The sequence below is a fragment of the Pagrus pagrus genome, assembly GCF_965226575.1.
Source record: "Pagrus pagrus genome assembly, chromosome: 12".
NCBI classification, from domain to species: domain Eukaryota; kingdom Metazoa; phylum Chordata; class Actinopteri; order Spariformes; family Sparidae; genus Pagrus; species Pagrus pagrus.
This window is the reverse complement of record NC_140196.1, coordinates 18,525,468-18,549,982: the sequence shown is the minus strand read 5'-3', so window position 1 is coordinate 18,549,982 and position 24,515 is coordinate 18,525,468. Positions and strand designations below refer to the sequence as shown.

Here is a 24,515-nt window from a genome sequence, read left to right as displayed (position 1 = left end):
TCTTCTTCTTACTGGGTCTGCAACAGTGTTTGGGTCGGTGATGAGTGTCAAATGGCATCCACATGAATGCTGCGACCCAAGGTTTCCCAGCAGAACATCCCATTGTAAATTAAAGTTGATTAACATAATTAACTTCACCTGCTTGTCCTGTTAATATCGGGGCTGATTGATGCATGTCGTTTTTGAGCTTTTACTGAAATGACTGATTGATTGTTGTAAGAGGTCTCAACTGAGTACATGTGTGTGTGACAAAAAACGCACGTAAATTGAATGTTACCGTGTTCATAAACAGCTGCAACGAGCTGCTTAACCTCTGTAAGCTAGTGCAGATGATTGTTCTCTAAATTGTTGGTTCCAATCCTTTTAACTCCCACAGCCCTGACAGGTGAACTCAAGTAAAGCTTCAGTGACACTGACATTTATTCCAACCATTTATCCATCACCTTTGGGCAGCTCATTGAACTGTTAATCCCTTAGTTTTACCTGTTTCATCTCCTAGTTTTCACACCCTTTGCACGTGAGGTTCAGGTGGCATAGTTTTACGTTTTGAATTGTAATTTCTAGTATTTTAATGCTGAAGCTTCTCTACAATCTTCCCACAAACCCCCAAGTAACTGCAGGGGTACCTCCTGGGAAACAAGTACCCCTGGCTGAGAATCACTGCTCTAAATGCTTAAGATAGCAAATGTATACGGGCGCTTTCTAGTCATGTCTTTTGTGTGTTTCCGGCTCTTGATCTTTTTTTAGTCGGCGGGCTTTTAACCTGAGTCTTATTAGAAAACCTAGATGGCATAACACTGCTGTATTTATATTTAATCTTGCCTTCTAGCCTTAACTTTTGACAGTTTTCTGGCCAATTGCTCGCCATGGCTCATTTGCCTTATTTGGTTATGGAAATGCTTCGCTTGATTATCCAACCCCTGCAGCAAAACTCTGAGCCGATCTAGTCGTTTACGAGGCCACTTTATGATTGGTTTATGATGGTGCTGGCTGTTGTTGTTCCCCACTTGTCAGTGCTTCACTTTGGCCCACACTGAGAGGCTTGTGCTTAAGGGGGTAAGACTGCAGTGCACTCCATTGGTTCATTGTTGACAGTCATTAGTCTTATGACCTTGGTGTGAACCAGCCTCTGTGGTGTGTATCTCCTCTGTCTCTTCGTTTTTTCCCCGTCTTGGCCGGCAAGAACCCCTCGAGCAATGCCATCTCTCCATTCAGAGGCCCCTCCACATTTTGAAAAAGAAGCCCCCCCCCCCTTCTGCACATCTGCCAGACAGCCTTGTGAACACGGCTGCACTCAGCGCTGTGACAAACATACTCAACACTGCAGAAAAATTAGACATGGATGGAGTTGACAAGAGCGCCTAACATCACCAGCACAGAATGCTTTCCCAGACTGTGATTATCCCTCGTCTTCTGAATGTGCGCTTGGTATGTTTTTTTCCGGTCGAATTGGAAATAATTCTGCGTCAAAGAAAATTACGACATCAGAAGAAAAATATGCTCTGTAAATTTCTACGGGTGTCTAATGACATGCCCTCAACAAATGCAACTGAGGCCACTGTCTCAACCCATGAAAACAAGCTTGATGAGTTATGCAGGCAGACAGCTGAGAAGGTTTCATTCACACACCGGCTGAAGCCTGAGGTACTTTGCGTATTCAGTCCTCCCTAATAACACCAATTGATATGAAGCCTTGTCCACCTCAATATCACTGAAGTGCAGCGGAGGACTCATGTATAATTTAGCAAAAATGTCTAAATGGCTCTACAGATAGAGTTTTCTCTGTTTTTCACTGGTACCTCTCCCCTCTTCTACCTCTTCTCTCTGTATAATTTAGCTCCAGATAAGCTCTCCCTCTCCAACATTAGCGTGCTATACCACTGCCAGCTGAAGGAATGGGAGGCCTTCGCTCTATATGTGATACAGTTTCTCCTTGCCAAGCTCAGCCACCGCCGCCACTACCGTCACTCTGTGCTGACGAGTTTGGGCGCTTGCCACATTCTGCACCTGCCAGGCTCATAAAGAATCCCCCTGTTTCTCTGGGGCCTGAAGGCAGGATATGCCATAATTGTTAAGGATGTCGCGATTTAGACGTTCAAGCCAAAGCTTAGGCAGTTGATGGCGCCAACAAGTTGGCAGATGGTCCATTTTGTTGGGCTGATCCGTCAGCGGGGTATTTGAGGTGTTAAGAAGAATGAGTGGTTGCGATTTATCACAAGTGGCAAGAATTTATGCCTTGGTCTCAAATGTAAGCAAAAGTCGATCTGTCGCTAAACGCTTTGCTGCGATCTCGGCCAAGAGCTCCTCGCGCAGGAGATTTTAGCACAGGAAAGCTGGTTAAGTAGTCTCAATGAAATAACAACGTGGAGAGGATGAAGTGGACGTCCCTGTCGAGTGCCTCCTCTTCTTACGCTCTCATCGCATATACCTTCCCGAGGGGGGGAGGGGGGGACGAGTCAAACCATGACTGATATGGTTTACACTCCACGTTGAGAATAAGTGAATGCAGCTTGTGTGTTTGCTGAAGCTCGAGGAGTACCGCAGACCATTAATTTGTGCATGTATTCACTATTACTATGCCAGCGGCTAAATGAATGCATATTTATGACATGTGACAAAATGATGGAATGAGGCCTTCAGAATTGAGGCTTTTGCAGAAATCCCACTCCAGCGTGTCCGCACAGACACACCGCGGGCTCTTTTCTCATTTTCTCCCCCATATCTGCTGCCGTCTTTCTCTCATGCTTGTGCATCTTGTCCTCATATCAACCCAACTATATATAGCAGGTCTGTCCCCACACTCTTGTCTGCGTGTTACTGGAAAAGCGAGGAGTGGGCGCTGCAACTTTGAATACACAGCTTTGTCTACGAAGGAGGAGAGAAAGAAAGAAAGGGAGAGGCCGGAGAGGAAGAAAGCGCCATTGACAGACAGGCAAACACCAGTCAGCCCCTGTCCCCCCCTCTCTCCATTGTCTCCAAGTGCTAGACGTCAGCAAACGACAGGAATCTGGAGAGAGGGAGGACGGAGAGCAAAGAGTCGCGGCTTTGTTTGTGGCCGCTGGACCCGGTGAAAGTGCATGGAGAGGAGAAGGACGGGCGAGGGATGGGGACGGAGGCGAGAGCACTGGAATGACCTCGCCGCAGGATCCCCTCCGTCCTTCACTGTAAACAGACAGAAATGGGCCGAGACAGCCTCCCACCATTCCCCATGTAGTATTTACATATGAGCAGTTACCACATACAGAGCGACTGCAGATGGTCATGATTCCCTGTCACACACACCCTCGCTTACGCCTTCATGCCAAGCGTTGATTAGCATTCCCTCTCAACTCAATCACATCACAGTGAGGGTGTAATGTAACACATTACATTCATCATGGTGTAATACTGCACAGAGTTTGCAAATCCTCCCCAAGTTGCCCATTTACTGAATTAATTCACCGGCTACAGGTGTCGCATTGGTGTGTCTTCCGCTTGAAACGATAATGTGTGTGATTTGTGTTGACGAGGGATGAAATGGAGAGAAATGACAGGAGGGGTGGGGGTGGGGGTGGAGGTGGACGGCATGGGGGGGTGTCGAGAGGAGGAATGGGCCGGGCCGGGCCTGGACGAGGGGTGTGGTTGGGTATAAACCAAGGGACAGTGGGTTTTCTGTTGTTGTCCTGTTTTGAAGCCCTCTGTCCTGGCATCCTGCACCCCTCCACTCTCCTTTATTTCTCTCTCCTCCTTCCACTCACACTCCCTTCCAGAGTGGGACTCTTCCTCGACTGACTCCTGTCAGGTCCTGTCGGCGGCATCAGTCTTTTGGGAGCTCCGTAGAAGCCAGAAACCATGCTGACGTTTTTGGCGCTGGCGTCGGTTGTCCTCCTGGGAATAGGTAAAAACTATAGAAGGAATCTTCTTTGAACTTTTGCTCAGTTTTATTCTCTCAAAGAACACCACAGCGAATTCCATCTATTGATAGTGAAGATGTAGAAATTATCTTTCCTCTGATGGGGGGTTAAAGGTTAAATGAGGATATGAAGAGGAGAGCTTTTCCTGTGTTTTCTTCTGCAGTGCTCAGCTGAAAACTGATTGACTTGATGATAATAAAAAGGGTCAATAGGCTGAGTGGAGAGTTAATTGATCTTTCACTGAAACGTAATGCCTCCCTCTACACTGGCTTAACACTAAACTAAAGCATTTTAAATAATACCTAAATGTTGACATATTGATTTGATTTAAAGCCTTGAGGAGACCTGTAGAGGATATTGTTCAACGGAGGCGCATCTTGATAAATGGCCAAAGCTGTGCTCATCTTGTAAAGCAAGTGTCCCGACGCTTGCAAAGCTAAAGAGCACTAATGTTGTGACTTTTAAACTGAGGCTTGACAGGAGTTTTCTCACTCGGGCAGACTGCTTTCTCTGCTCCCCTCCTGTCAAGATATTTGCAGTTTTTGTCAGACTTTTAATTAAAAATGTCAGGCGTGATTTCATTGACAGGCTTTTGCGGAGGCTGGCTGCTCTAACGGCGTTCACTCAAGGACGCTCGCAGTGAAAACTGTGAACTTTACTCTCTGGGTGTTAAAAGAGGCACACAACTCCAGATCACTTAGGGGCATTAGTGCGAGCGAAGCTGTGAGAGTACCCTGACTCTTGGTGGCACATGCACACGTTGTAAGTGAAGGCGAACAATACAGAAACGATGTTGTTCAGGCTAATGTTAGAGTGGCAGGGGTGTGCGGCTCCCAGGCGCTCTGCTGGTTGTTTGAGATGCTGAGTGAATTTTCGAGGGAAGTAAAATATTGATTTTGCAGCCGAAACCAAATTAACATCGATCATTAAATATTATTCAAGCATAAACAGTGCACATGATTTAGCCGGCATAATCCATATTAATGGAGAAAATGATGTCCCCCTTTGACTTTTAGAGACAAGCACCAATATTCCAGTAATAATCCAAATATTTACTGAGTGCATGTTTGAGTCAATGGGGGCTCTGACAGCACTAAATGTGCAGTTTATTGGTGGGTCTGGGGTGCATACCAAAGTGTTTGGATGTATATTTTACTAATTTCAAAAAGGAGACTAAAAAAGGGTCATGTGAGTGATGCTTTGTGTAACTTGGGAGTCTAGTATAGGGGTTGAAAAATGTTAAGGAATGCGGCGACTCATTCAGTAAAGTGTGTTTACATCAAGTATAAGAAAACAAGGATATATGATTATCAGTATTTTGCAGACAAGCATATTTTTCTGTCAAATCATGTTGTAAATTTTCTTTGGTTTTGCTTTTGGAGGTTGCAATTTTGACAACCTTCTGCACAGCTAGTTATCAGACTGCGTAGTAAATACAGTATTTAAACCAGAAGCAGGCTGAACTCTTGTAATAGCTTAATGGTGGTGTTTTTAAATTAACCATCCCGTGCTTTGTGTCTCCCAGTGCCTGAGCAGTCGCAGGCCATAGTGATTTACACCGGCTGGGAACGCCACGCCCTAGTTGGCTCCGACATCCGGCTGTCCTGTTCTTTCTTCTCCTGGCGCTGGACCTCTGAGGACGTCACCTTCTCCTGGACTTACAGGCCCGATGGCTCCCGGGACGCCATCTCTGTAATGCACACACATTCACACACACACAGACGAGTGAACTAACATCTCGTCATGTCATCATCCTGTGAAGAAAATGTGCCTTTCTGTCAAATTTCCTGTCACAAAGTAATCAGTAAATCTCTATAAAACATTAACATTAGTCACACCCACATTAAAGCTGCACTTGATGAGATTGTCATGGTGCAAATTTAATGTCAGCTCTTAAAAAAGTTAATCTTTAAGCTCATTGTTTTGGTTTTTTTCTAACCCAAAACTCTCATGCCCTCATCTGCATCATTTTCAGCTGCAGCAGGCAGCTGTTTATGGTAAATAGGCTCCGATAAACCCACTGTACACGAGCTGTCCAGCACCAAACCGCAAACTTAGTGATTAGTTGGTGAAGATGGTGTTTTGATTTTAGCAGCTAAAGTGCCAAATAATTAACATAAATCCCCTTTGTCTCTTTGGAGTTAAAGAGTCTCACAGGCTGAGGAAAGCAGCTGCTCTGTAGTCTGGTTGTACTGCACTAAAACAAAATTGACTTTGTGTCACCATCAAAAGTAATACAAATAAGTTGCATTCTTCTTTTACTAGCTTCTGAAACAAACGCATGCCAGCCAGTTACAAGCTTGTGGTGCTTATACCACTTTTGTCCACGGCGGCCACCAGAATCAACACAAAATGAATGTTCCTTGTAACGGCTTTAAGAAGGAAATACCCAAAATGTGTTTTGTAGCAACAGAAATGTACTCCCAGTTCCAAACTGGCCCCTACACACTCCCCATACACACTGTCACTTTCCGTTTGTGAGTTTGTGTGGAGGGACCAAGGACCTAATCAGATTAATAAATAACCATATATAGAGAGAATATGAAATAGAAATGTGTAAAATATATATACATTAAATGTTAAAGTTCCATTTTTCATCACAGAATGTGAGGCTGACCCAAAGCTTGCCAGAGTATTTATACCCTCCACCCTTTAGTCCCTCCACAGTGGCGAGTGTGACTCCACACAGAGTCCGACTCTGTCCGGAGCGGGAGTGTGTAGGGATCTGTTTGGAATTGGGCCGTACACTCGCCAACAATGGGTACCTCTTCTGCCAAAAGACTTTTTTGTTTTCGCCGTCTCCGCCCCTACCAGGCACGAGCAGGGACAAAAACTAACTCAGAGGAGGGGTGACGAACTGATGTCACATGGCATGATTTGTGGCAAGAGAGAGTCCTTGAAACTATTTTACAGAAAGTTATCTGATCAGTGTGAGGACACTTGTGAATTTGGTTCGTGCAGCTGTAATATCAGGATCTTGGGATTTAAACATGGCTGATCTTTTTCGGACTGGATCGAGAAATTCACGAGTTTTATAATCAGCTTTTGTCTCACTTCAAATCATCGAAAAAAGGAATCCTTGTCTAATCTGACGAATACATGACTGTGAATATCTAAAATGTCATCACACACTTAAGTGCAGTATTCATGTATTAACTTTAAAAACGGAAACAACAAGCGCACAGAAACTTTCTCCCCTAATCTCCCCACTCCTCTTGCTGCCTCACTGCCTGCTGCTCTTTAATTTCACTCTCCCTGCCCTTATCGTTCTGCCATCTCTCTAATCTCTCTATCTCCCCGTCCTGACTGCGCCTCCCTCTGTCCACCTCCCTTAATCTCCTCCTCCCTGGCCCTGCCTCCTTTGTCCCTCCCCTCCTCTCTCATTATCTCCTCCCCTCACCTCCTTCGCTCTCATCCGTCTCCTGTGGTGCCCTCACTTTGAAACTAGATTTCTCTTCTCTTTTTTTCTACTTATCTTCTGTCGCTCATTTCTTCACACGCCTGGACAGATTTACAGTTTCATACGTCTGTCTGTTTTCATGGTGCATTCGTCCTTTTAAGACGTTGTATTTGGTTCCTTGCGTGATCGTGTCATGCAGAGGGCTGTGTAAAAGTCGTGGATGGCTTCATTTGAGTTCTGCAGGCCTCAAAACTTCAATTAGACGAGTGCTGATAATGTAAATTAATTGTTTACCACGATTTCAACCAAATTTGACCTTGACCTTGTGAAAGCATTAGTGCTCACCCCTGCTTAGCCCAATTGTGCCCCTGTGCCCATTAAGGCTCGCCCCAAAATCAATTAGCTTTTAGTTTGGCTGTCGTCTGCCGTTTTAGAGGACTTTTGTAGGGCTGGATATCGTTCAAAATTTCCCCTTTAATTCTGTCAAGCCTAATCCAATATCAAACTCGATAACCCTGTGTCACTCTGAATTTAAAGCCACCCATAACTGCTTAACCACCTCCAGGATCCGCATCAAATTCTACTCACTCATAGATACCAGCAACCGAAATGTGTCTGATTGTTTTCATGAGGATCCATGCATTATTCTCCGAGAAATTAACGAAAATGTCGAAAAACGCAATGTTAAATAAAGTGAGGAAAATTCCTGGATCTGTCCCTGTATCCAGATCCACACCAAAAGTTAATGAGGCCTATTCTGGGCTGAGACCAAACCTCCATCCAAGTTTTGTGGAAATCCATTCAGTATTTTTTATGTAATCCTGCTAACAAACAGACATAACATCTGAAAGGGAAATAAATGGTGTCTTAGAACACAAGCAGCCACACAGCAACTTTGAATAAAAAAAAAGTCTATGATTGGCAAAATTTTGATTCAAAAGTACTAAACAGTGTTATATATCAACACTGGATCAATGGAGTGTTATCACTGATCTATTTGAGGATGGATGACACGTCTTCACTTCCTCCCACTGTACAAAACTGAAGCCAAAATATCCCAGATGCAAGTGCTGCCATCTTGCTTGAGTACCAACAATACACCCACCACAGTATCAAATAACTAATTTAGACCTAACTTCTCAGGAAAATTAACTCATTTGACGTTCACTTTTTGATGTGAATTGTTAGTTTTGCAGGAAGTGCTTTAGGGCCTTTCAGCTCATTGTTTTGGTTCACTTTTGGTCTATCTAAGAGCGTTGTTTCAGGATCAAAAGGCGTCTGTTTCAATGAGAAAAACTAAATACTGTACACCGTATGCCCAAGATCAAAAGGCAGAAAGATAGTTAGTAGCTACTATATCATGTGAACATGGTGGAGCATTTAACAGCTAAAACATCAGACATTTTTCCTCAGGAGTTTTCAGAGCCCAACACAGATCTTAAAGGGCGAATTGTGGACTTGTGGACTGAGTTGCCTTGAACCACGTCTAAATAAGCAACTGTTTGCCCACAACTTTGCCATGTCAACTTTGTAAGGAGTTTACTTCAAAGACCCCAAAACCCACCAAAGCTCAGGTTTAAATCAAGAACTATGTCAAAAAACAAGTAGCAAGAGTACAAATAAAACCAGCTTTGACTTCAACCTTTTGTAATTGACAGGTTTTAATAATCAGTGCTGCAGAGAGATCTCATTCAGTACTATAAAAGGAACTGTAGTTTTATACCCAGCCCTACTTTTTTGTGTAGACTAGACTTTTGTAATGATCCTGTACATGACGAAAAAATATACACTTTAACCACCTCAGGGTGCAACAAGCAAGAGGCTTTCACAAAAAAGCAATACAAATGCAAGTACTGTAGAAGAACCATAAAACAAGCAGTACAATGTCCTCTGTCTTCTTTACAGATCTTCCACTACACTGGTGGTGCTGCCTATGTCGACAACAAGGGGCCATTCAGGGACCGGCTGGAGTTTGTGGGGAACCCTGGCCGCCGTGACGGCTCCATCTTGCTCAAGAACCTGGAGTTCACCGACAACGGCACCTTCACCTGCGACGCCAAGAACCCCCCTGACATAGTGGGCCGGCCCTCCAACGTCCGCCTGCTGGTCTTCGAGAAGGGTGAGAACAGGGAGTCCTGTGGGGGTTTCTCAGCTAAATCAAATTCCCCAGTATGTAAAGTCTAATGCCTGCATTGTCTTACATCTGTGTCTGCTCATTAGCTTTCCACTGAGCCCATATGGCATATTTTGGTGGTTTTTTTCCCGTCAGAAGCCAACTGTTCTCAATTGTTGTTCTAATCATTCCAAACTCTGAAATTAATCTCAATTTGCGCTGTGCATCAGACTAAAGCGAGTTCTGTGTTCAGACCAGTCGTTGTGCTGCCTCGTTTAGAATTCCTCGCACCTCCCGTTAAATGAAATCAATTACAATTTTATCTCTCTCTCTATTTGAGATTGCTATCACCGCCTCCCTTTCGCTCCTTTTCTCCTCCGCCTCCTCTACTTCTCCTCCCATCTCTCTGCTCTTTCCCCTTCTCCATCGTCTTCCTCCGTGCTGTCCCTTCCCCCACCTCCCTCCATGACTCTACCCTGCTCTCACCTTTATTCTACCTTATCTCTCCTCCTCTACCTCTACTGCACCTGTATTCTTCATCTTTCATTCAACCTTTATTTTACCTTTTCTACTCTACTTTCATCTCTCATTCCCTTTCCTTCCAGCTTTGTTTCTTTGCTTTCTTCTCCCCTCAGTTTCCTCTCTGCTATGACAACATCTTTCCCTCTCCCACTCAACGCTTTATTGGTTTCTTTTTCTTCTGAACACTCCAAACCTCTCTCTGTCACTTCCTTTCTATTCTTCCTTCCTTTTATCTTCACATTCTCTGCACCGTTTTCCTCTCACTGTACTCAACACTCCTCTTTTCCTTTTCCTTCTCTTCACCAACAGTGCCCATCCAGGCTGGTGTGATCACAGGAGCCATCATCGGGGTGGTGCTAGGCCTGCTGGTGCTCATTGTGGTCATCTACTACCTGATGAGGTTCCTGGTGGCGCGCCGCGTCTTCAGCCTCAGTGTCAGGTCAGTGACCGGCCTGTGGCCAGCGGCGCTCTGCCAGTCAGGTCTGTGCCAGGGATTGGAGCAGAAGCCGGAGCCCATCCCTGGCATCGACACCTGTGTGGCCAAGCTGGCATAGCTGCCATGCCATGATCTGATTTAGTTAGGTGTTCAAGGTTTAGATTTTAAATTAGTCTTCTGGAAAGAGTCCGATTAATGATCTCTCATTTTGATTAAATCTAACAGTACTGCATAGGTCCAAAGCAAGATGATTAAAAGTGGTGGAGTGAAAGTTCCTGAGTGGATAATCCACTAGATCATGAAGATGATGGATCTATCGTCTTGCTTATACCTATCCAATCTTATGAGATCTTTACACATCTAGCACCTGGGGGCTGTGTTTGAGACAGGGCCAGTAGATTAAGTTGATGTTCTCTTTATGATGGCTGCCAGGCAATGCTGCCCTGTGACCACTGGAGGGAGAGATAGATTCGACATCCTGACATTGTCTTTCTTTTGTCCCCTCCAGCAAACATGGCAAGAAAAAGAAAGAGGGATCACAGCAGAGACAGGCAAGTTCCCTCCTCTCCTTCCTCCACATCCCCTCTTCTTCAACCTCATCCCCTTCCTCTTTTTCTCACACTTTGCGTCACATGTACACATCCAGTTGACAACACCGAATGCAACAGCTCAATTTGCTGCCATAGTCAGGCGCTAAATAGTAAGATGACATCCTTTTGGAGAGATTATAATGGCATTCAGTGTTTGAGCGTTTGTTAGGCTCAAGCAACGTGTTGTCAGAAGGAATATTCATCCATTCTGTGGCAGTGCAGCAGCACAATAGCACACATCCAACATGACAGTGCATAACGGCACAGTTTCATAATCGCATTCCCCCAATGCCAGTCCAAACAGCTCCAATACGGCCGCACACTTAGCCGGCTCCTCCTCGCAGCAACATATCAACAACAAAATAACATGTCATTCAAACTGAGCCCGGCAAACACTAATAACAGTGTTCATGCTGTTGAAATTCTAGTGCCATCTCAGCGTTTGAGGTGCTTTAAAGCCCCTGCCGTTCCTCCTCTCTTTCTTCTGGTCCTCACCCCTCCTTCAGCAGCCACAGGGGGGCCAAACAGCACAGTGCAAGTAAACAGCCACAGGGCAAAAATCAAACCAGCGACTGTGAAATGGCCATGGCCATGTCACGGCCCTAATGCTATTGCTGTATTGAATGGAGACTGTGATTTGCTCACGGTTGGAAAATGGACAGGAGCTGCTGATTTCGCTCACTGGGAGTCAAATGATAATCACTTGGGCTATTATGGTCTGGGCTGTTATCAGTGGTTTTACACTGCTGCACGCCAAGGATTTGGGGTATTTTTTTCCCCCTCCTTCCCTCATGGGAGTGTGATAGCCTCAAGTGGTGGATTAATCAGACATTTTGGTGGCTTGTATTCTTTTGTGAATACAAGCCACCAGGGCAAGTTCTGTTTGATTACTCCATGGTAATGTGGGGGCTGGATGGTTGCGGGGGTGTATTGTAATTGACTGTACGCCTTGCATGCTGATAATGGGAAAAAAGGGAAGTCAAGGGACTTGAGTTCAAGGCGTTTTCCCGAATCAAACATCAGCGTTTGAGTGAGAGACTTGCAGAGATATCAGAGGTGGAAGATCAAAGGTGCTATTGTGACAGCGAGTCATTTCGCCGCAGGTGTCAGCTAATGTAAGGACGAGGCAGAGGCGACGACTGCGGGCGTCCGCCTCTGGTTAGGAGTGCGCCATCTTGCCCCCGTGGCTCAAACCCTACGGGGTGACGGCAGCGAGGGCCGACACTTCCTCCTACCTCAAACGAGTGCGCTCATTCTGATCTCCCCGGAGCCCCTCTTCCTCCTTCTGTCTTCTCCTTTCCTTTCTGCTGTCGTATGATTGTCAGGTTGCTCTTGAGCTGCAGTCAGTTGCTCTCAAGTGCCTGCGGCGGGTGACAGTGCATATATGAATAAATAACTCGCCGCCAAAAGGACACTGAAATATTTGACAATGTTGTCATTTACAGTTACTCCCCTGCAAGACTTGGCTGGGAAGAGAAATATACAACAAAAAACAGCTCTTCCATCTGAGCTCACATTCCCCTCTTTTTTTTTTATTTGTATTTATTATTTTTCCTCAGAGCTGATTCATCTCTTGAAGCTACGCCACACACAGAGGACTCGTGGGATTTTATAGTGCGCTCATAAGTGGTTGTTTGATCAAATAGCCCTTATTAGGCGGCTCTGCTGACACAACACAATTTTGTATCAGCCTCACCATCTTCCTTACTTTCTGTTTGCTGGGCTTGCACTACAAATCTCCAAAAGGCTGCGGGTGAGGGAGCGAACGGGGGAGTGAGTGAGACAGAGAGACAAAGGAACCCTGTGGTGTGTGCTACTCCCCATTAGGTGGAGTTGTGGGAGCAGCCACACACACACACACACACACACACACACACACACACACACACACACACAAGAAAGCTCACAGGAACGAACACACATACTGTACTGGAATGATAATTGAGTGCACTCGGTATCGATCCACACACACACACACACACACACACACATACACAACCCACCGATTCTTCTTCTTTCCATCCCCCAATTGCCTCCCGCCCCACCCTCCCTCCCTCCCTCCCTCACTTCACTTTACTTCACTTCACTCCGTCCCTCTCTCTCTCTCATTCACATTCCTTTTATCCGGTCCCCTGTCTCCCTCTCCTCAGTTGCTCAACCTCCTCCTCCTCCTCCTCCTCCTCCTCTCCTTCCCCACCTCTCCGCTCCTTTGACTTCTTCGCTGACCATGAGAAGCATCTATCTGTCTGTAATTCCCCTCTTTCCTCTACCCCTTTTTACTCCCTCTCTCGCTCTGTCGATCCTCCCTCATCTTCTTCACTCACTCCCCACCCTCCCTTCCCAGTCTCTCTCCTCTTCCTCCTCAGGTCTTCTGGGTTCTGATCAGCTTCGGTTCTGGACAGGAAATCACTACCTCTCACTCCTCATCTACCTCTCAATCTCCCCTCCCCAACTGTCACCGTCTCTCTCTCTTTTTAGTATGCAGCAGGGGACGCAGCCACTTTACCCACCTATCTGCCTCCCCACCCGTCCCTCCTATTTTGCCACTGTACCCACATTTCCTTTGAAGTGTGTGCAGCCCCTGTAACGAGGGTGGTTCTGCATTCTGCCTAAGCAGGCTCGAGTGTGTTTATGAGGCAGCCCTGTCATTAGCGTGGGAGCTCTGCAATACAGTGCACCAAAAAACCGAGCCTACCGTGGGATGCATAGTGGTAAACAATGCAATGATGTATGAGACAATGTAAGTATGATCGAAGGTAATGACACCGGATGGGCTGCGCAGCTGCCCCGTTGAGCCGGATGGTAGTCGCAGTGTACGCCTCGATTGCTGTCTCATCAGAGTGCGTGCTGCTTTTGCACCGAGCATAATTAAAGATGATAAATTTTCTAATGCAATCAGTGGGGTATTATTAGTCGAAGCTTCAGTGGGTAGAAGCAGCCCCTAGTGTGCTTTCCGCTGTTGACTACCTTGATGTATTAGAGGAAGTATTCCAGTCTTCAAAACTCGGATCCAGCGTGCTCAGTCATTCACTCTGCCTGTCCTCGGTTACACTTTACAACAGTGTGCTGGCCCGTGGTTCAACCTGTGGAAGAAAAGTACACAGTGTTGAGAAAACCATTACATAATGTATAGCTGAACTTTCATTAAGCTCCATCAGAGCATTATCGTGCACTTGTGATGCTTTTCAATAGGTTAACACACAGGTTAATGCACTGGAATACAGCAATTGTAAAGTTAAGTGTTACCTTGACCTTATCTCCACTCTGTCCAGTCCTTCCTGATGGATTTGTTATACTCAAGTGAAGCCTCACTTTACTTCCTTCTTCCTCCTCCCTCCTCTTCCTTTTATAGATTTTTCTTCCTCGGAGATGTTTTTAGACACCGCACAGACAATATACAGAATGCGTGGGAGTGAATGGCTGAATTATATAAACTAGTTAGAAGAATATTTGCGGCTGATATTTGGCCTTTGCTTAAAAATAGCGCATAGGCAGTCGAGCGGATCCCACCCCTGACCACACGACTACAGCAACATGCTCGAGAAGATCTACAACTTGTTTCCTATTTCTCTGTAAAGTTTAATTATTCATTTAATTGCCCCGTTATATGATTTTAAAATAAATATCCTTCTCACTGCATGCCTTGAAGTGCAGCTAGCCCTTAAATAATTCAGTTTTATTCATTTTCATTTAGTTTTTAGTGTAACCCTCGATGTCTAAATGTGTTAGATACCCAGTATGCGTTCATGATTCGATTTGCAGGACAGTCAGCACTTACAGTAGGTGTCTAACTAGATTTGGTTGAAAGGCAAAAGTTTGGAACAGATTTTTTACTGTCAGCAGGATAAGCCCCTCGAGACGCATCATCTTGTTCCTGACAAGTCCTGACAAGACATTGCATTTAGAGTTTTATGCATTTAGGAAAGTTGTCCTCAAAAACAGGAGAAGAAAAGAAACAAAAGAAAAAACTGGGCAGACTGTGAATAACAACAACATAACCGTTAGTGTGACACTACATCTGAGGGTTGAAAAGTAAACCTAAAAGCAAGAGAAGCTTTAAATAATTCAAACGAGGTTATGAATTTTTTGTGTGGTGTTAAATTATCTTGGTTACTTAGAACCCTTGTTTTAGCAGCCTTTTTAATGACTTTATTCCACTCTGAAGTACGTACTGAAGTACAGTCATTGAGATGATTTAGCTGCAGGAGACCTACATGTATTATGCTTTGCCGTTTTTTGACTTCAGTGTGTAATATCAGTGTGTTGTATAGGTTTTCGTGCATGTAAAGGCTCATTCATTCTCTACCTTACATGCGCATATGGATACAGACAGAGCCTTCTTCTGTGCTTTACTCTCTTTCATCCGTATTTCTGCACATTTCCTGAAAGCTTACGGATACGGACCAACAGAGACATAACTCTGGTAGTGGGGGGTCAGTGTAGCAGTGTAGACAATTTTTCAAGTGAGACACGACCACAGGACAAGAGCAAGACGTTTAAAAAATGGCAGAGCTTTCTGAGGCGAGGGTAATAGTTGGTGAGACGTTTTAAACATCTGTATGAGCTTACTTCGCCCGGGCACAGAGACAAACAGTTACTACAGAACAGGGAGGAGATTGGACGGTGGCGAAGAGAAAGTATAGGCCTGAGTGAGACCTCTGAGCGGCGCGGCAGTGCCTTCTAATGGTTGTTTTATTTGACATCCATACTGACGTGAAGGACGCGTGGAAAGGAAGGAGGGCAGTATGCGGGCAGTGACGGTTATATCGTTTGACACAGACGTATTTTCATTAAAGGGTGCATAAATTAGCCTTTAGAGGTCTTGAAAGTTAAAAAGCCCAAAGTCCGCTCCAACAGAAACACCTCTCTCCCACAGAAAACGTCTCAGTAGTCCCACCTTTAATTCCATGATTTTGTGACATCACACCATGTCACCATGTCACATATGTGCATAATCTATGCCTTTATTCACGGTAGAAGTGAAGCCAACTGGAAGCTGAGAACACGACAGAGGCGACCACAGACACGGTCACTTTTTGGTCAAATGTATCACCGGTTTTAATAGTTTTATCTACATGTAGCTAAATTAATCCTTACTGGAGACTTAGGATAGTGATGAGAATGACAGCAAGAACTATTTTGTCTACAAGTTGATCAAATTTGAAAGTGCAACATGTAAGAATTTAGTTGAACAGAATGTGAAGACATAACCGCTTTGATGCTATAACTTCAATATATTATGTTAAAGAGATATCTGCTGAAGTTAGTAGTCTAACCAGCTTGCTGCTCTGGTGTTCCACGCTCACAGTCTGGACCACTAGCTGCACAGCTAACTGAGCTAATTAGGCAACAGCTGCAACAGTTAGCAGCTTTTAGTAATTGCTTTGGTGATTTTCTCCCCCCCTTTTTTGTTTGAGTATGGATTTGATAGGTGGTACTGTGTGTGTGTGTGTGTGTGTGTGTGTGTGTGTGTGTGTGTGTGTGTGTGTGTGTGTTGATCAATTGTCACTCAGTTGTCACAGGTGTATGGATCCTGCCTGCCACTGTGTCCCATCCTAACGCATGGTTACCTGTTTTGTCACCCCCTTACAGCTCTGGACACCGCCCCCTCTCACTTGCTACCCCCTCCCCTAAAAGGACTGTCTCTCTACCTCCTCACCCCTCTCTCTCTTTCTGAATGTCTGACTCTCACCTCCACCTCCTCCTCCTAAATGTTGTTTTCTCTCCTCTTCACACAGCTCCAACCGTCCTGTTTAACCCCATCTCTCATCCTCTCATCTCTAACGCGCCCATCTCATCTCATCTACCTTCCTCCTCCTCTCTCTCTACCTCCCTCACGCTCCTTTCCTCCTGAAGTGACTCTCCTCCCCTGTTCTCCCCCCGACCCCCTCTCCCTCCTCCGCCACAGGGCCCCGTGCCTCCCGCCGACCCCTCCAAGGTGAAGGCGGCCGCCTCGGAAAAGAAGAAGCAGGAGTCACGCAAGGATAAGAAATAGGATACGGGGAGGGGCTGGGGCGGGCTCGCCGGCCGGCTGCTCCAGCCCGTTCGCCAGGCGATGGCGAAGGCCCAGCCCAAGAAGCAGCAGCAGCGAACCGTAGTCAGAAAGACAGAGAAGGAGGGGGGAGGAGGGGAGGACGGCTCAGGGCGTGTGCTGATGACCATCGAGCTGGAGCTGACCCGCACGAATGGGGAGGAGAAGCCCGGCGGTGAGGGAGGGATAAGGAGGTCCAAACCGCTTGGCTTCCTCTCCCGGCTCGCCGACCGGCTCACCTTCAAATAACAGACCAGTAGGGAGGGGGGGAGGGAGCCGTCGAGGATAAAAGCGTGGGAAGTCCACAGAGGAGACAGCAGGAGAGTTAAACCACAAACCAACTTTACGCCCACCACAACGCCAACCTGAGTCCCTGAATAAATGAGTCAAATCATATCTGTTCTTGTCACAGGCTGAATACTGTAGACACAGCTATATGGGCCGAGATCTAAGATGTCGTGATAATCTCTTACACCAGCCGGCACCCTGAGCACTTTTGTCAGGTCATAAGATATGCCATTTGAAGCGAGACCCTAAGACGGCTGGGTTTGATAACAAAATCTAAAAAGCTGCTCCCCGGGTTTTGCCTTTCTGGTTCCTTTCATTGTGATCCTATCCACCCAAAAAAGCTTTCTCCAAGTGCGTCCGATACGCTCCACGAATCCCAAGCTACGGGGACAAGCCAATTTGCTTTTTTTTCGGAGGCGCCATGTCAAACTCTAACTTTCTCCCTTCACACTGATCTTCATTCTTTTTCCTCTCCTGTCCCATTTCTTCCTCTTTCACTGTGAATTTCCTGACTTTCTTGTTAATTCAGATTACAGAAGTGATTTATATGCTAACTGCTCTATCCTCTCCTTCTCTCACTTCCCTTCCCTGTTCTCTTCCTTTTCTTTCTCCTATAGATAAAGGTCTGACTTCTCCATGACTGCCTCCACTCCTCTAGTCTGCTCCCTCCTTTACTGCCCAGCCTGATGCAACCCCCATTATTTCCCATTATCTCTACTCTTTCAAGACAGCACTGGCTGTAAGAATAGTCCTACTATATCAGTGGCAACAGCGTCGAATAATTTTTACAACGTCTCACCGGAGACCCCGTATGCACTCATTGGGCAAACTGTAAAACTGTTTAAGGCCTAACTACGCACATAACATCCTTAAGAGGAACCCGAAAGACATCCCTCTGTGTTTAGCCTCCCCTGAATCTTCCCCCTTAATGTTTACGACTCAATCACACACACTGAGCGGAGCTGCGAGTGCACTCTGGACTTCAGATGGAGAAAAAGAGAGACAGAGAAGGAGAGGAGAGTGATAGTGGGAGAGAAATATGATTCCTGCTCTCAGCCGGCATAGATAGAGGTTCAAGCCCTCGAGCTCGGGGTGATTCAATCCTCTCACATTTGAGCTAATGGAGGTTGTCGCCGTGTCCCTGCCCTGGCTAAAGGGGGCTATTTCTGGCCCTATAAGAGCGTACAGGCTTACTGTAACAGCTGCACATTTTTCAGCCTACAGGGGAGGGGAAGGGGAGGCGAGAACGAGAAAGAGGCGGGTGTGGGGCGCCTGCTGTTCTGTTTGTGCCACGAGGCTGTCCGCTGTCGACTCGGCGGCCGGCGACCGACAACCTGGAATGACGTCACGGCCCCCGAGGGCTGGCGGACGCTCTCAGGAGTCCGACAGAAGGGTTTACCAGGAAGAGGTGCAGCTTCTGTGCTCTCAGAGTTATTTTAGGTCCAGTTAATCCGCCCGCACGTTTCTCCTCACCAACCCAGGGCTAATTATTTTAGCACGTGCTGGCGACCAGATATCTCTCTCTACATCTCCCTCTGTCCCTCCTCTGCTGTCTTCTCTCCTCTGTTATTCACTCTTCATCTCTGCTCCCATCTTGGGATTCATCTTCCCTCTCCAAAGCACTGTTTCGTTCTCTCTGTCCTTAAGTCTTTCCTTATCCTTTATCTCTTCCTCCTTCCTGTCGTCTGGTGACTCGGCACTGCATTATTCCCCCACAGAAAAGGCCTATACACAATCCACTCCCCTCTTTAAGCCTCTCCTTATCTGACTGCCAGGCCTACAGCGTAATGCTCTGCTCTTCTTTCCTCTCTCTTCTGTCCTCCCTCATTCTCCTCCTCGTCCTTCTTCTTCTCTTTTTCAAACTCGGTGACGGACATCACTCTCCCCTCCCTCGGTCTTGCCCACTGATCGACGAACGCCCTCTCGCTTGCCCTTCAAAACGCCACCTCCCCCAGAGGCATGTCCCCTGCCAGCCCTCCATCCTCCAACCCTTTACTGTCTTTTTTTCTGCTGGTTCGAATGCCAAAATGCTCTCCTCTGCCCCTCACTGGCAAAGGAAGCAAACACATGGGCAGAAATCCGCCTTTAGTTCTCACTGAAGACGCCAAAAACAGAAACTTATAATCCAGCTAGCTCTCTTCCGGTCGCAAATACGACGCGTGTTTTATGTATATGTGTGTCTTGTTAAAAATTAGATTTGATATAAAGGAAAAAAAAAACAACTGTATATCACCCTAAGTAAAGCAAATAATGTTTTTCTGAGACATTTTTGTACATGTGTACACATGTACAAAAATGTTTATTGAGGCAGGGAAGAAATGTAATTGCATCCAATGGAATATGTCATTATATTTCTGACCTTTTGTGTTATTGATGGTACTGTGTGGCTGTCCCTTCGGTGCACGTTTTTATTCCGAGACGAAGGGAAATTGAGGCGGTGTCAGAGAGGAGATGAGTGGGTGGATAAGGGTTCGGTTAGCCTGAGATTCGGCGAGATGTGGCTGGGGAGAAAAAAGGGGGAGGAAGGTGCTTGCTGTGGGAGAAAGCTTTGGGACGAAGAGACTTATCTGGCGTGTTAAGCCAAGCCAAAAATCCATATGTATCACTACAGATAGAGCCTGCTCTTCCCCCAGAGCTTTCTTTTAAAGGTGCTCCTTCCCCAACCCTGAGCCAAAGATGGATTGTGATCTGCGTGCTTGATATGCAGGGTGGATAGTAGACTTGAATGTTCCTTTAAAATTCATAACGGGAATGGAGGTGCTAAAATCCACATCTTTATAACTGGAGATCTGTTTCACTAGTCGCTGTTTAACTATCCAGTCACATGGATTAGTTAGAATGTTTTCTTTTTGTTTCCGCAAAGCCACACAGACACCTGACATAAGACACAGCATTAAAATGCCTTTTAAAAAGTGTTTTGTATGTATTATGAACTGAATTAGTCATAGTTGCACAGTAACATTCCTTTATTTGATATGACTGGAGCTTCTTACATTTTTTTACATTTATTTTAATGCTTGATGATAATTCCAGAGCACTAACAACTTTTGATGACTCTGTATAATATGTTGTAAAGAGAACGTAAATAAAATAAAAGCCCCAAGCGCAGCTGTCGTCAACAGAGGACAAAGTAAACCCAGCTGAAAATGTCTGCAGTCCTTTTCTTTTAGTTCCAATTCCCCATGCATTGTGTAAGTCTGTCACGAATGTCTCTGCCAAGATATGCTTTCATGAACTTTTCAAAAGGAGGAAGTCCTTCCAAAATGAATTATCCACCATTTGAAATATTTCAATACTCTGATGGCTGGCTTGAAAGTAAAACTCGTGATGGAATAGCACCAGCCTTATTAGCTATCTAAAGACATTTGCATACACAATAAGATTATTGCAGACGATGTAATTTGGACCACCAGGTGTTTTTCTTTTAAACATAAAGGGAATTGGGTTCAGAATTAAACTTGTGCTTTGTGGCAGCAGGTGTGAGCCGGAATGGTTTCACCCCATGCTGCCCTTTGTTAGCGGACTAGCTAAAAGTAATGATGATGAACTGAAAATAAACGCTCAGTGACCATTCACAACCTTTTCACATTTTACAGGGTGACAAAGTGAGGTATAATTTACCGAGAGGCTTAATTTTTTTTGACTTAACATGCTGGCTGGGTTCAGTGAGCATATATGACCTTTTCAGAAATGCTCTGCTTCATATTCACACAGTTACACACAGTACAACCACAGTGTTCAACTGATGCCCACTGACCTGATCAGCTACAGCACCTGAATGTCTGGCTGAGGCGGTGATGGCATGCTGTCTGCCGCAGCGTCCGTTTTGATGCTACCAAGAAGAATCCTACACATGAAGTTACGAGAATGTATCTGATTAAACAACTTTCTTAAAGAAATACTTGCACATTTTGGGACGTATACATATTTCATTTCATGTTAATGTGCAAGGTACAGACAGTATTCACTCGGTGGCCATTTTCCTCTGACGTCAGGCTCAGGGTGGGAAGCTTGAATGCCAGGAAAATGTTATGCTGTTGTTTTCCAGGTTGCAAGTCGCAGAAATACGGGGAATCTGACAAATTGTTATAATCTCACCGCTTTCCCATTGATCAGTAACTGACAAGATGATAGGTAATGGACACTGACACTGAATTTTCCAGAATAGGTCTTGAGTAAGTTGTTTGTTTGACTTTTATAATAAAACCATTTAAATGTGTATCTGTGATATGTTAAAATACACAGAACCATATCCAACATTAGCTAAATGAAGCTAACATTAGCGGCTGTAGGAGCAAAACCCCTGAATGTATTGAACTGAGATGAGCTGTGTTTGGTCGATTGTGAAATCGACTTAAATTGTAAGTAAAGATTATGTTTTTCTTCTTCTTTTAAAAGTAACTAGTCTCCCTTAAGGTTAGAAACTAAAATACTAGCTAAACATGATGTTAGCGTTCTCATTTTCGGAGTGCTTGACCTATTCAGGTTCAATTCGGTCTGTTTGCTGACTTCTTACACTTATCTTACAGCTAAAAATTTAATATTTTACTCTTTCTAATAAAATTAGATAAAAAAAAACTGGTTTATCTTCACCAAGTACAAATGCTGAACTTTAGTGAAAAGGACAAACAAGCAAGTAAACATACCTTTCAAAAGCCCTTCAGCGGGAGAACATTTTGAAGGAGCCTTGAAAAGCAGCACACTGCATGTGCTCATACACACTTCAAAGTTTACAGCTCATACATAACTGGAAGGATTGCAATACGGGAAGAGTCCAAACGTAAAATCAACTCAAAACGCATCATCGACTAGGGAGAAGACATTTGGTGCTTATCTGACACAGGATCATCGGCTGCATCTGCTGAGTGGGCACCGGAGTGATAAACCACCGTATGTTGTACATATGTTGGACATTTTTTTTCTTTTTTAAGCATTTTATTGGCTCAATTTGAATCCAAGCAAAAAAAAAAGATTTCAAACAATTCACCTGCGATTACAATTCACATGTGATTTAGTAGTTTATCACTTTTTTTTGGGCAGAACAATCCTGAGGATACAATCTGTGCTGAGAATCCAAACCACCGATTACTCCTATGATACATCTCAAAGCGCTGATATCAGTCCCTCATTATCACATTTGTTATAAAAGCTGCGTGTTATGTACACAGCGAGATTCCATTTGTTGTGCTGACAGCAGTGATTGATGTGCTGTTGTTCTCTGCAGGACCATGTGACTGTTGTGTGTACGGGGGTGTTGGACATATTGAGCAGGTGCAGGTACGCACACACAGAAACCCCCTTTGTGTGAGCAGAGAAGGACTGGGATAGGAATGGAGTAGCGGGGTGCAATGTGGTGGTGGGGGTGTGAGTGTCTCAGGTTACCCTGACAGGAGGGAGCAAGAAGAAGAGGGAACGGGATGTTTGGTGTGGGGGGTGCCAGGCCCAAAAAAAGCCACCAGTGTGCTCCATGAATGGGGGCGGGAGGTCTCAGCTGTGTCAAGGCCCCTGAGCAATGTCCTTCACATTATAACCTACCGACGTCTGGACATCCACCATGGGGAAAGGGGTAAGTTCTCTACATTTTTTTTTAAACTTACAATAACTGTTTATCTTATTTCTGTCTTTTTTATTCATTAAACTGAAGCCCGTCCTTACATCGATACATTTAATGAACTTAACTGTTCAGCTCATGTACAGTAACAGCACATGGGGTGGACATGCATCATGGAAAAACACTGAGATCCCTAAACTCGTCTGTAGGGCTTGATATCTGTGTGTCAGAATGCTTCTTTTTGTAAAGAGGGGACATCTCAGGATGATTGCTTTTCTCCTCAATAAGTTTTGTTCCCGGCTTGCTGTTTACTTGGGTAATTACGTAATTTTGTTTTTATTCTCCATCAGGCCCATTCCATTTAGCTTTATGGGAGGACAGGCTGGTAATCTTCCTCACACACAGTGGGGGGAAATTGCTATGCCAGACACATTTCAGGCACTCCACCGGCTCTGTGCTCCCTCTTTGGCTCTTTCTGATTACTTTTTCACTGTGTCACTTGCTCACACTCTCCCCTCGCTCTCGCCGCGTTTCCCCTCCTTCACTGACATGCACACGTGCTGCTAAGAGGAGACTGACAGCAGCAGATGATTTCCATGATGCACCATTCTCCCAACTGTTCTTGACACACACACTCTGCCGCTCACACAAATGAGGAACTCGCTCTGAGAAAAAAAAAAATTCTCCTCCATATTCAGTAAATGGTTTTGCCAATAGTACCGGGAGATTGAAATGAACCAGTGTACACAAAGTCCATTGTGCTCTCCCTGATGTTGTAATACGTGGCTGTGAATGTAAATGGCGAGGCACAATGTGTCTACAAGCATGTGACTTTTCCCACTTAGTTCCTGTGGAGGTTTGGGATGATAGCCTACGGGCCTGATGTGTGGTAATCTCTCTCTCTTTTTTTCCCTCCAGTGTGGCGCTGAGAATGGAGGGAAGAAGAAGAAGGACAGGGACTTGGATGAGTTGAAGAAGGAGGTGGCCTTGGTAAGAAAAACAAGCTGTCACAGCTCCAACTCACGCTCACTCTGCCCGGTGATTGATTCCATCGCCGCTGCTCCCAAACGATCCCCAAACAACGTTACACCGAAGACACCGGGTTATTTAACAGGGCCATAAATGAAAACAGTGGCCCGTAAACAAAATGGCAATCCAACCTGCTTAGTGTAGTCAGCTGTAGATGACTTCTAAGGCAGCCTGTCCTCTTCTATCTGTTCTACCACCCTCTGGCTGCTCTTCTTTGTACTCGGAAAGATACTGAATAATTTGTGGGCCACCAGCAGTGTAGTGCAGAGTTTTTGTCTTGTGCAGAGCTGTAGCTCTTTGAGGTGCTGTCAAAACGCAGCCAAGCGATGCCCATGAAAACTGGGCTAAGTTTTGCTGCACGCAGTATCTCTGATAAAGCTGCTCTTGTCAATTATCAAGCTGGCCTGTGGCTGATTAAAGAGAAGAATTCCTTGGATGCTGTCGACACTTAGGGGCAGTTTTGTTATTAAGTGTTGTATTTTACTTCTGCCTCATGTGCTTCTTCTGTTACCTTCCTACGTTTTGTCCCAGCAATCCTATAAACAACCACCAGACAACGGCTGATCAATAAAGAGTGTAGGGTTATATAAATAAAGCCTAACTGGCAAACTGTTTTCTGAACACTGGGGCATGTCGGTGATTGCGGCCAAATCACTTGCAGC

At 45.2% G+C, this 24,515-nt stretch overlaps 2 protein-coding genes across 6 annotated transcripts in view; both read left to right on the top strand.

Moving 5' to 3' along the window:
• Positions 1–3,651: 3,651 nt before the first annotated feature.
• On the top strand, positions 3,652–20,412 carry mpz (myelin protein zero). 4 transcript variants are annotated; one of them, XM_084369123.1, is made up of 7 exons: positions 3,652–3,877; positions 5,419–5,585; positions 9,199–9,412; positions 10,238–10,367; positions 10,873–10,915; positions 16,863–16,892; positions 17,891–20,412. In XM_084369123.1, the coding sequence occupies exons 1-7, from the start codon at positions 3,832–3,834 to the stop codon at positions 17,900–17,902; spliced, it is 642 nt and encodes a 213-aa protein (XP_084225249.1). In that variant the 5' UTR covers positions 3,652–3,831; the 3' UTR covers positions 17,903–20,412. The 4 variants fall into 4 exon arrangements, with proteins under 4 accessions (XP_084225249.1, XP_084225251.1, XP_084225248.1 ...); XM_084369125.1 differs by lacking the exon at positions 16,863–16,892; XM_084369122.1 differs by having other exon boundaries at positions 16,863–20,412.
• Positions 20,413–22,695: 2,283 nt separating this feature from the next.
• atp1a2a (ATPase Na+/K+ transporting subunit alpha 2a) overlaps positions 22,696–24,515 on the top strand; it is a 41,571-nt gene continuing 39,751 nt past the window's right edge. For both annotated transcript variants that reach the window (XM_084369586.1, XM_084369585.1), the window contains exons 1-2: positions 22,696–22,839; positions 23,743–23,814. In XM_084369586.1, coding sequence (XP_084225712.1) covers positions 22,828–22,839; positions 23,743–23,814 — 84 coding nt within the window. In that variant the 5' untranslated portion in view covers positions 22,696–22,827. The remainder of the gene's footprint in view (positions 22,840–23,742; positions 23,815–24,515) is intronic.